Source organism: Camelus ferus, chromosome 11 (genome assembly GCF_009834535.1).
Source record: "Camelus ferus isolate YT-003-E chromosome 11, BCGSAC_Cfer_1.0, whole genome shotgun sequence".
Classification (NCBI taxonomy): domain Eukaryota; kingdom Metazoa; phylum Chordata; class Mammalia; order Artiodactyla; family Camelidae; genus Camelus; species Camelus ferus.
Window position 1 is genome coordinate 73,622,581 of NC_045706.1, and position 12,862 is coordinate 73,635,442.

At 49.8% G+C, this 12,862-nt stretch overlaps 1 protein-coding gene across 3 annotated transcripts in view; it reads right to left on the minus strand.

Moving 5' to 3' along the window:
• Positions 1–5,589: 5,589 nt before the first annotated feature.
• The window catches only part of GNG4 (G protein subunit gamma 4), a 45,172-nt gene continuing 37,899 nt past the window's right edge, over positions 5,590–12,862 (minus strand). For all 3 annotated transcript variants that reach the window (XM_032491904.1, XM_032491902.1, XM_032491903.1), the window contains one exon: positions 5,590–9,058. In XM_032491904.1, the coding sequence (XP_032347795.1) occupies positions 8,930–9,058 (129 nt within the window). In that variant the 3' untranslated portion in view covers positions 5,590–8,929. The remainder of the gene's footprint in view (positions 9,059–12,862) is intronic.

Genomic DNA, 12,862 nt, shown 5'->3' on the forward strand with positions numbered 1-12,862 from the left:
TCTCAGTCATTTAACAAATACCAGGAGGAGGGTACAGCTCAGTGGTAGAGCGTGTGCTTGGCATGCATGAGGTTCTGGGTTCAATCTCCAGTCCCTCTATTAAAAAAAAAAGCTACCTGCCCCATTCAAAAAATAAATAAAAATAAAGTAAATAAACCTATTAAAAGAACCCCACATAGTGGCTGCACTAATTTACATTCCCACCAGCAGTGCAGGAGGGTTCCCTTTTCTCCACACCCTCTCCAGCATTTATTATTTGTAGGCTTTTTAATGATGGCCATTCTGACCAGTGTGACATGACCCCTCACTGTGGTCTTGATTTGCATTTCTCTCATAGTGATGTTGAGAAACTCAGCATCACAGTATAACGTGCTGACTGTAATAGTAATCTTGACAGCTCCCTCCACTATGACAGATGCCTCTAGTCTTTATAGAAGGACTCTTCACAATTGCCAAGGGACAGAAATGACCTCACGTCCATCGAGGGATGACTGGATAGACAAACTGAGGTACGTCCGGACAATGGAATATTATTCAGCCTAGAAACAGAAGGAAATCCTGTCCTCTGCTACAACATGGGTGAACTCTGAGCACGTTATTATGCTAAGTGAAACAAGTCACAGTAGGACAATATTATATGATTCCACTTCTGTGATGTATCTAAACCAATCAAAATCATAGAAACAAAGTAAAACGGTGTTTGCTAGGGGCTGGGGCGGGGGTGGGGGAGAGGGGAGTGTAGAATTTTAGTCATGCAAAATGCAGAAGTTCTAGAGATCAGTTGTACAACAATGTGTACGTAACTAACATACTGTATTGCACACTTAAAAGTTGTTCAGAGGGTGAATTTACGTTACACGTTTTTTACCACCCACACAAACACACACACTGAGCCCACCTTGCTGGGTGCGGAGTTGGGGTGGTGGTGTCTTTGATTTTCAGGAACTGCACTCCACCAGGCGGCCAGCTCAGCCTCCCAGGCCCGCGGGAAGCCCACGTGGCAAGCAGGTGGCAAACACCAAAGCGGAGGCCTTGCGCGTGCGCACCCCACCTTACTGCATCACCTGCTTTCCTGCGCATCCTGGCAGCAGCCCCCACCCCAAACGTGGGAAACACCTGAGGAAGGTCCTGGGCCCTTTGCTTCCTTCTCTCCCTATTTTCCACCCATCTGCTTCCTCCTGGTAAGAGGATTCTCAGCTCCTTAATGACACCTGAGGGCCATGTGGCTGGTGAGGGTCCATGTCCCGGCCCCAAGGTCACTCAGCTTCCGTACGGACAGCCTCTCTTTGACCAAGCTCCTCGCTGGCCCCCCTGAACTCTCTTCCACCTAGGCCCGCTCTTTGGCCTTCTTGTCGTCTCTGCGTTGTCCAGGTTTTGCAAGAACCCTCCCCCCTCCTCCATATCCGATCTTCACCCCTCCAGCACCCCCAGGGGAGGTCTGGTCACCTCTGGCCTGCCTTCAGCAGGAGTCCTGTTAGGCCAGTTTAGCCGGAAGCCCCTTACTTGCCCCTGATGGCTCCTCTTAGTAATTTCCCACCCACTGCCCCCCACCCTGCTCCTTGGCTGTAAATTCCCACTTGGCCAAGGTCTCCTTGGAGCTGAGCCGAACCTCTCTCTGACTGCAGGACCCCATGGCAGCCGTCCCTACACCTGGCGCCACGGCCCTGGAATAAACTCCCAAGAGTCACGAATGTTTTTTTCTCCTTAGCAGTATTCACGTGGGTTTCAAAGCGCAACAGCTCACGACTCTGCCGTGGCCTTCCTCAGATGCTGGGTGGGGGCTGTTTCTTGTGTACAGAGCGGAGGGAGGGCTGCTCGGGGACAGTGTCACAGACACTGCTTCTGAAATGCACACGGCCATGAGCACGAGCTGCCTTAAGAGGAAAAGATTTGTATTTGTAATGGGAGCAGCTGTATTAAACTAAAACTTAAGTGGGGGATAGAGAACATGGAGGTGGGGGGGTCCTCACGTGATTTCCAGTTTCCCCTTCCCCACTGTGGTGGCTGGGAGGGTCCAAACTGCAAATCAGACCGTGCCACCCCCACCCCCAAACTCTCTGTGGCTCTCTGGTACCCTGGGCAGAAAGTTCACACTCGCTGGCTCAGTGTAGCAGGCCCCTCGTCATCACCCTCTCAGCTGCCCCTTGGCCGCGTCCCCAGCTCCTTTTCCAGGGCCCTGTAGGGGCCTGCAGCCCCCAGACGCCCCCTCCTGCCCCAGACTTCTGTTTCTGCATTTGTCAGGTCCTCAGCCCGCTCTCCCTTCTTACAGCTCTTTGTCTGACTAAGTCCTACTTATTTTTCAAGTCTTGGCAGACATGGAGTATTTACCACGAAGCTGATGGCACTTAAGCTTCAAGGTCTGTGCCAAGTCCTTGCACCTAATTTGTAATCTGGTATTTTCCTTTTCTGAAAGTGGGCACCCCAAGTTGTATAAGCCTTAGGTAGCATCACAGAACCTGAGTCTGTTTCTGGATCTCAGTGTAGACAATCCCACCTTCCTAACCCCTTAAAATGGGGATCTTGATCTCCTCTGTGGGTCCACTGATCCCACGCCTGCTGGGACAGCCTTGACCATGACAACCTGCAGACAGTCTTGGCCCTGAAACTCGTAGAGAAAAGGAATGTTATCTGCCTTTTACCTTTGAGCGCACTGTTTGAGTGTTAGAGACCAGAAAGGACTGAGATGAAACAATGCGTTATTTGATTAGGAAATACGTGCCGTAAGGATGGGCATCATAAATCAACTGTATTTCAATATTTTAAATGGGCTTAAAAAAGAATTCAGATGACTTTGGATTAAAAAAGTATTTTGTTAAAAAAAAGAATAGCTTTATATCTTTTTTTTAAGATTCCACATATATGTGATATCATATTTCTCTTTCAGATCTTATTTACAAACCAAAAATAGACTCACAGACACAGAAAACAAACTATGGTTACCAAAGGGGAACAGGCAGGGGAGGATAAGTTAGGAGTTTGGGATTAACATATATACACTGCTAAATATAAAATTGATCAACAAGGACCTACTGTACAACACAAGGAACTGCACCCAATTTCTTGTAGGAACATAATGGAAAAGAATCTGAAAAAAAATAGGTAAGTGTAACTGAATTGCTTTGCTGTACACCTGAAACTAACGTTGTAAATCAACTACACTTCAATAAAAAACAAAAATTAAAAACACGTGAAGAAAAAAAGTGGCATCAGCTACAGAGCACTGCCGTCACCAGGGGCAGTGGTTTCCCTCATTCTGCCCGGGGGTCAGTTTATACTTAACATTGAGTTAAGTGAAGTTTACTTTAACTTAAAAACAAAAAATAGGAATATAACAAAAATGTAAAAGCGCCAAGTAAATGGTAAGAATTTTCCAAGCGCTTGGGAAGGGACAAGTCAGAGAATTAGTCCTTGTGCACACACCTGGCCATGCTAATAACGGGTCACTTTTCTCACGGAAAAACTTCACTCCGCCTGCGCCAAACAACAGGCGTTAGGTGTGAACTAAACTGACTAACGTTCCCTTCAGGCTTCAGGGGACCATGTTTCCTCCCTTTCCAAGCTGTGCTTTCACAGCTGACCCAGAAGCCCCCCTCCCAGGCCCGAATCACTACAATTACCCCAGCGGCCAGCCTCACGGGGTGAAGGTGCATTTATAGCATGCAGGTGCTTTATAGTTTTTAAATGGCCAGAAAGGGCAACCATCCTATAAAGTCAAGACAGTGCCCCCTGGTTCCCTAGTAGCTTTCAAAAAAAAGTGTGGGCTGGAGGAATGAGAGTCTTTTGGTTCTCAGACTCCTCGGTTTGCCTACGGGCGGGCACTGTGATGGTGGTGCTAAGTGGGGAGGACGGACTGGAATTCAAATCCAGTCACTCAGTACTTCTCTGATCTCCGGCAAGTCCCTTCATTCAAATTTAGCTTCCTCATCTGTATAGGAGGAGTATATACCTGCAGAATGAGCATAATTAGGTTCGCAACACAATTGTGAGGATTAAAAAGTGAACTCCAGGGGTGGAGAGGTTATGGCTCAGTGGCAGAGTGTGTGCTTACCATGCACAAGGCCCTGGGTTCAATCGCCGGCACCTCCATTAAATATATACAATGTATATGTGCACTATATTGTACATGTGCAGTCAAGTTCTAACAATTCTACCCAATAAAACTAAGAAATAAGTAAGTAAATCTAACTATCTCCCCCTACCCAAAAAAGTGAACTCCTTCACTGAGTTATGTGTCTTTTTTTTCAATACATTATCCACGTATAAACACTTAATGGTTTCCCTCCCTCTTTCCCTTGGTTACTGTTTCACAGCATCTTCAGAGGGCTGGTTCTCCCTGGTCTGCAGCCTGGCTAAGGAGAAGCACTCAGGGGCACAAAAGGACTGGTCGTGACTTTCACTGCTTCACTGGGATGATGCTTATCGAGTGTCTCTCATGGACCAGGTGACAGGTGCTGGGGATGACACCCCGGCCCTCAAGGAGTTTGCGTGGTAGCGGGGGACGCAGGTGGGCATCGAGTGACCACGTGCACTGATGTGAAATTGCAGCAATGACAGGTGCTGTGAGGACTGCTTCCCGGTGCGTGGTGTGCATAGGGTGTGCCCCCACCCTACCCGAGGAGATGGAGCTGAAACTCAGAGCAGACACGGAGTGTCCTTCTGGAACTCCATAAAAACTGGCGTCTTCTCACCACCATGAAGAGCGGAAGGAGAGGATGAGGAGGTAAATTCTATCACCCACAGCTCGTCCTCTTCTCAGGCCAAAACACGAGTTGCTTGTGTGATTTTCATTTCAAATTTGAACAGTCACCAGAACAAAACTCCGTCCAACCTTTGGTTTGCTCCCTTCCCTCAGCTCCCTGGGAGGGTGGCGGCTGACCATGCAGACTGTTGCCGAGTTCCATGGGGCCCGGTGCTCAGAATCAAAGGGAGACCAGCCGGCTCCTGTCCCAGGAGACCTAGCGTGAAGTTACTCTGTGATCACCCTGGGATTCAACGTGTCAGAGCTGCAGGAAGGAGCCTGGTGGGGCCACGTGGGAGCCGACAGCAAAGGAGACAGCTCTGGGGACCTCAGCATTGATCAGAGGTTTGGAAGGGGGCCCAGGACCCCCGTGGGTGGGAGCAGGGTCCAGAGAGCCACGTTTGCCTCAGTGTGTCGACGGGTCAGGCGGCCTGGGAGACTGGGTTCTGTTCAGAAGATGCAACTTCGCAGAGCCAGCTGGTGCCTCCGCTGCGGCTCCCTCCCCCAGAGGGGGCATCACTGTGGCCGGCCAGCCCCTCCATTCATTTCAGAAAGCAGGAGAGGCTGAGAAGATGTCACCCACCTCATTTACAGAGAGGCTGAGCCAAGCGGGAAGCCCCAGGAGGATTCCCCACTGTCCGCCCCAGAGACACAGATTCCATGTGAGGCACCCACATACTCCATTCACAAGCCACCGTCTGCACTGTGCTGAGAGCCTGTGGATTGTAAGTATTCTGTATCTCGGCGTGTTGTCAAGTACACTCAAATGCCCCGCGAATGATGTTACACCCAAGCAGGAGTAAAAAGTCGAGCCAAATGGCAAAAAGGAAAAGAAAACCATAGGAGCCTCAATGGGTAGCCACAAAACCAGTGTTTTATTGAAGTACAACATCGATACAGAAAAGGGTGCACACGTGGAGAATTTTCACAAACTGGACACACCCAGGTAACCAGCAACCAGACCAAGAAACAGAACATCTGAGAAGCTCCCTTGTGCCCTTCTGGTGACCAGGCCCCCAGAGTCACTCACCTCCCTGCTCGCCACAGCGGAGGTGAGCCCTGCCGGGGTTCGCACTTGATAGATGTGGAGCCACCCGGTCCCGGACCTGCCTTCTCTTGTGAGATGTTGTGTGCGCAACTGCCGAAGCATCCCAGGACTTCACAGTGCAGACACACCGTGATTTGTTTTTCCATTCAACATAGGCATCTGGGTGCTTTCCAGTCTGGGGTTATTATGAGCAGTGCTTCTAGAACATTCTAGTACCCTTCTTTTGGCGAAAATACATACACATTTCTGTCCACTTGGGAATGGGGTTTTTAGGTCATGTGACACATACATTCAACCCAGGCTATTTTGTGGAAGAGGAGGGAATTTCTTGGATGAAGCTTGGAGGCTCAGAGAACTGACAGAAAGCTGGGAAGGAGACCTGGGTAGGGACCGAGGCAGCTCCGTGGGGCCAAAGCATGGAGCAGAAATGGTCTGCTTGTGGCTCGGCCATCCCTCGACGTTGTTACCAGTGGACACACCGTCCCTGCAGCCTACAGTCCTAGATACCTCCCCTGCTCGACCACTGCCGCCCCTACCACTGCAGCTCTCATGAAACAAATCTCAGCATCCCTAAATTTTTGTCACTAGCTCTGAGCTCACAGTCCCAAGTACGGGAGTCCTAGGAGTCTGCCCTGGGTCACTGGGCACTCTGGTGCTGGGAAAGGGGGGTGCATCTGAGAGACAGGGAAGCCCTCCCCCACTTCAGCATCCACAGTGGGAGGGGGTACTGTATCCCACCCAATTTATACATAAGGGGTGAGTTCCCCATTTAGGAAAGGGGTCAGGTGCTAGACAGCCAAGCTGGAAACACCAAATGACAACTGGTGCACCCCACTTCATCAGCTCCCAGCGACCTGGGTGGGGGGCTGGTGCACACGTTTGCATATCTCACAGCCCGTGTGCCTGAACTTGCCTTTAAGGGACACATTAGAAGGGGCAAGCCACACAAAATGCCGTAGGTGTGGAAGGAAATGGTGTCACGGAAGGAGAGAAAGCATCTCATGGAGAGATGCAAGGAAGAGGGGAGGGAAAGGGGAAAGTGGGAAAGGGAGAGGAGAATCTGGAGGGGCAGCAAAAAGTGAAAACAAAGGGGAGAAAGTTTGGTTAAGACCAGAAGCACATTTTTTTTTTTCCTTGACCTGATTTAGCTGGTTTCTGGGCTGTCCCACTTTGTCAGCCTCTCTAATGTGCTTTTATGGATTGTGCTTTGCTTTATCAGGTTAATGATGTTGACACGGACCACAGAATAAAGAGAGCCTGGTCATCAACCAAAACAGAGGAGGCTGTGAAGTCTGTTTATCACGGACAGCATACAATTCCGAGACCGGCTGAGCACACAGCTCCCTAAGGACACTGGCATTATCAGGGAGCTTTCACGAAATGAAGAATGGGTTTTAGCCAAAGCAGCCGAGAATAAAAGCGTCCTGAAACCATCTAACAAGGGTAGCAAGTCATTAACTGATCGGAAAATTACATTCGCCTCTTTGTAGGCAATTTTACATGATTCCTCCAACTGAATTGTGGATCTGTGAAGTCATACATTCATCCTTCCCTGTACTATACCGGGCACTGAGAGCATTTGTTTTAAATGATCATCAGAGCTGTCATCCACGTTGCACCGCCCTCTGTCCCAAACAGAAAGGCAGAAGGAGTAACTACCATCACCCCTGATTTGCAGGTTGGGACATTCCAGACACACAGTGGCCCACCCTGTATCATACAGTAAGCTGCTGCTCCCAGTTTCCAAACAAACGGAACAGAAGCAAACTTGGACAAAGCGCCCTCTGCTCCTGTGGTGTGTTTCCCTTCCTTTCTCGGGGGCAGTAGGAGTTTGTTTTCGGTGGGGTCTGCAAGCTTGTCTCAGAAAAACAAGAGCTCTCTAGCCTTTCACAGGGGCAGCCATGTGTAACCCTCTGTAAGCTCTCAGAAGACAGGCCCGACAGGCCTGCTCCTGCAGAGAGAAGTGGGGTGCTGGGTGGACCCCCGTGATGATGCTTCATGGCACGTCGCTCAGGTCGTCTGCATGTCTGCCTACCTACCTGCAAACAGGCAGATCTGGAAGGCGGGGTAACTCAGGGGTTCTGGCTGGGCTCTGGGGCCCCACTGTCTGCACTCAGGGCCCAGCCTCCCCGCTCACCATCTACAACCTTAGGGAAACGGCACAGTCCTTCTGTGCCTCGGTTTCCCTCTTCTATACAGCTGTATACAGGGCATTTATCTCTTGTCAGAGGAGTGGATCCGTGGGGCTGCTCCTACCCGCGGATGGTGCCTGGTGAGCCGCCGCCCTGCCTCACTCCTCTGGCTGGAGCCACCCTGGTGAACCCCCGCAGGGCCCAGCAGCTGCGCCCAGAGCGGGTCCTTGGTAACGCAGCCCATGTTGGAACTACAGGGGAGAAGCCAGGACAGGTGCAGCAGGGAGAGGTGGCCTGTGGAGAGGGGAGATGGTCTCCCTGGCCACGCGGCTGGAGCACAGAAACAGATGTGGCGGTGTGACGTTTACGGTTAAGCTCCCTACAGTTTTCGCCCAGCACCTACATTTGTAGAAGGACGGCCTCCGAAGTGACGGGTGACAGACGGTCAGTGGGAAACGGGTCTGGGCCCCAGGAGGGCGCATGTGTAGAAGACCAGCCGATGATGTGCGCTGTTTGCTTTTCAGCAGGAAGACGGAAGAGCGGGAAACAGAAAGCTTCCAGAACGGAAACTTGACTCGAGAGCTGGAAACTTGACCCATATTCTTCAGCTGGTCAGTGAGCTCTAACCTGACCCTGAATTTCTGTGAATGGGGGACTGTGGAGTACATTTGTTCCTCCTCCATAAAGGACACATTGCAGTGCATAAACTTGACGGTATGTAAACTCGGGAATTAGATGCTTAAAAAAAAATTAAGCCCTTGGACCCACACTTATTTTTACTTGGCACACGTTATTTGGCTACAAAAATGTCTGTTTTCTTTGCTAATCATGAAAATCACATGAAAACGAAAAGAAAAAGTGAAATCGAACGCAATGACGAAAACCAATGAGAAGCCGCGGCGGGCGGGGCCGACCTGGTCCGGGAGGGGCGGGCGGCGGGGCTCCCTGCAGCGAAGAGCATGCGCGGCCTCTGCCGGGGAGGCTAGGAAGATACTTTGGTAACACTCGGAGTCAGAGGATGGTACAAAAGAACTTCTTCTCGCGGAAGGGGTTTTCTGACGCAGGCACTGGGATGATGAGAGGGTCCTCCCGCACGTGGGCCTCGCAGTACGCCAGGAGGTCGGCCGCCGCCTGGGAGACCTGAGGGGGACACAGCACAGGCGGGGTTAGAGGCGGGTTCGGAGCGGGTCCGAGGCGGAGGTGACCGCGCAGAGAGGGACGAGACCGGGGACAGGTCGCCCTGCGTGCACGGCCAACGACAGGGCCATTCCGAGGCCTGGGAAGAGCGCGTGTGCAAACCTGCCTGTGCAGCAGAGAGAGGTCGCCCCCAGGGTAGGGTGAGATCAGCACCGCGAGAGGAACCAGGAGCCTGCAGGGGGGGTCCAGACAGCCTCACTCTGCTCTGAGCTGCGTGCTGAGCCAGGCTTCAGGCCAGGAGCTCACAACTGCTCCGCTAAACCGCTTCTAGACCAATAAAGCCGAGTGCTGGCCCCTGCCGGCCAGTGTGAGGGTACTGATGACTACTACTGCTGGTATTGTTTTATTGCAGTCCACGTCACGACCCTTCTCAACAGAACATGTACAGAAGCACACATGAAAAAGGATATGAAAACAACGATGTGTTGTACACCAGAAACTGACACATTGTAACTGACTATATTTCAATTAAAAAAATTTTTTTAAAGCACATTACAGGGGGAGGATATAGCTCAGTGGTAGAGCGTGTGCTTAGCAGGCACGAGGTCTTGGGTTCAATCCCCAATACCTCTGTTAAACAAACAAACCTAGTTACCCCCTCCAAAAAAAACCCCAAAATAAATAAAATAATTTTTAAAAAAGATGTGGTATATTTATACAGTGGAATACCACTCAGCCATAAAAAAAAATAAAAAAGAATGTAATGCCATTTACAGCAACATGGATAGACCTGGAGATTGTCATTCTAAGTGAAGTAAGTCAGAAAGAGAAAGAAAAAATGCCATATGGTATTGCTTATATGTGGAATCTGAAAAAGGCCACAAACGAACTTATCTACAAAACAGAAACAGACTCACAGACATAGAAAACAAACTTATGGTTACCAGGGTGGGAAGGGAGTGGGAAGGGATAAACTGAGAATTTGAAATTCGCACCTCTTGGGGAGTGATGGAAATGTTAGCTATCTTGATTGTGGTGGTGGCTTCACTGGGGTATACATCTATCAAAACTCATCAAACCGTTCATCTGAAATATGTGTAGGTCGCAGGGGCTGGAATCCTCCAAATAATCCTAGTCAAGATAGGTAACGCATTTTGCCTTCAAATAAAACAACTAAAAGCTGACCAGATGCATCAAACAAAATCTTGACCAAGCCTACATTTCGGGGAGCATGGAATGGAGAAAACGGGCACCACTGAGCATCAGACTTTCAGGTCCATCTCTGCCCCCAAGATGGCTGGGTGACCTTAGGTAAGTAACTCAAACTCTCTGAGTTTTAGTTTGCTTCTAGGTCAAACTGGGAGAGTTAGATCTCTCCAAGGTCCCCTTTACTCTCAACAGGCTATGATTCTAGCTCTAAGAGCAGCGGGGCAGTATTTTAGATTCCAAGTAAATGCACGCTGGGTGGAATGAGAGTGAAGTCTGCAGTTATGTGGACGCCCATACGGGAATCTCCCAGGGGCGGTGGAGGCCACAGACAGAGGCCTGCAGAGGACCTGTGAAGCCATCACCGGGGACTAGAGCACAGGAGAACTGGAATCACGCAGTGAGGGCAGCCGCGTGCTGGCGTGGAGCCCGGGGGACTGCGCCACCATGCCACATGCTATCTGCCTCCTTCTGAACCCAAGCCAAGTGCCCTCCCCTGACTGCCTTGGTCATGACCTGCCTCCTGGCCACCCCAGGCTTCTTCCCATGCCTAGAGAGGCATGGGATCTCCTCCGTGGCCACCATGTTAGGGCAGCCACTGTATTCACCCAGTGGTTCTTCTGGCAACCACAGCAAACTGGTCTTTGCAGCTGCCCAGACCAGCACCCACAAGAGGGTGGCATGGTTGGAACAATCACCTTCCTCTGCTCAGGGTCACCTGTCCCCTTGGCTTGGCTAGGCCTCCGCCCCGACACCAGTGAGCTCTTCCACATGGCTCATTTCAGAATGTCTGATCTGACCATCACCCCCTCTCTAGTTTCCTGGTTTCCATTTTCCCCTTTATTTTTGGGGGACCTGCCTCCCTTGATTCTGAACTCTCTATAAACCTCATTATCTCATCTGGGAAATACTGTTTTAGCGAATTGAGAGGATATAGATAAAAGTAAGGCAAGATTTTTGCCCTCTGGAGATCTGACTGAGAAGACTCAAAAAATTTTAAAGTTACTGTAATAATCAGCATGTGCTAAAACATCACAAAAGAACAGCTGCACACCACCGCGGGACCGTGGACCAGGGCAGGGAGACAGGGGTGTCTGAGTGCCCCACCCGGCTCCACGTGGGGGCAGTTACCTCGGTAAACCTGCCCCCTTTATCCTGACGCTAGTCCCAGCCTTCTGGGTCCAGAAACACGATTTTCTTGCATGCCAAGAATGGATCCCCTCTTGGGGCAGGTCCATATTAAGCCAGTTCAAGAGACGGCTGTATACAACCATTATTAAAATAACGGTTAATATTTACAGAGTGCTTCTTACTTGCCAGGCACTGTGCTAACACATCATTATATGTATTACCTCACTTAATTCTTCTAGATACTAGTCTCCTTTTTTTTTTTTTTTAGTGTGACTTTTCTTTTAATTGAAGTATAGTTGATTTATAATGTGTTAGTTTCTGGTGTACAGCGTAGTGATTCACCTATACGTATATATTCATTTTCACTATAGGTTACTACAGAAATTGACTGTAGCTCCCCGTGCTGCACAGTAGGACCTTCGTGCTTATGTGTTTTATACGTAGTAGTGTGTGTCTGCTAATTCCAAGCCCCTAATTCACCCTCGCCCTCCCTGTCCCCTTTGGTAATCGTAAACTTGTTTTCTGTGTCTGTGAGTCTCTTTTTGTTTTGTAAGTAAGTTCATTTGTATCGTTTTTTTAGATTCCACATATGTGATATATTTTTGTCTTTCTCTGTTTGCCTTCACTTACAGCAGTGATTTAGTTCCACATATGTATTCCTGTCTTGTTCTTTCAGTTTACAGCGTTGTGTCAATGTCTGGGGCACATCATCATGTTTCAGTCATACATATACATACATATAGTCCTTTTAATATTCTTTTTCATTATAGATTATTACAAGTTATTGCATATAGTTCATTCTGAGTCCTATTCTTAAAGCCACTTTATAGATGAGGAAACCAAGGCCTGGAAGTTAAGAAACTTGCCCAAGGTCTCATGTCTAGTAAGAGAGAAGGCCGGAATTTGGAGCTTAGCAGTCTGAGCACGGAAGCTATGCAGTGACAGCAGCCGCAGGATTAACTGTTAATGAAGACTGTACGGTGGCCTGGAACATTCTCGTCAGCTAGTCAATGTGCCCAAATTTGAGAAAGTGACGCTCAAGACCAACCAGTCACAAATAGCCCACGCGGTGCCCCCAAATAAAGCAACCGCTTAAGCCAAACCAATCAAACAACGGCGTGGCGTGGCTTCAGCATCTTCCCCCTAAACACCCTGCCTTCCTCCTGCTGGTGGACGGCGGCTAACTACTTTGGTTTGGTGTTTCCTGATGCGACTCCGTGTGCGCCCAGATTAAACGCTTCAACATGTGTAGTGTGCCTCCGTTGACTTCCAACCACACGACCCAGCCAGTCTGAAGGTGGCTTGCTAAATTATCATGACAGCTTCCTTCCCCTGGATCAGTTTCCTTGTTAAGATGCTCGCCAACCTCCAAGGAGGGTGGATTTGACGAGTCATTTCCAGAGAGCAACCACAAGAGGGCGCTGCACCGCCAACCGTCAGGCCAGGGCGTGGGGGGGGGAGGGGCTCAAA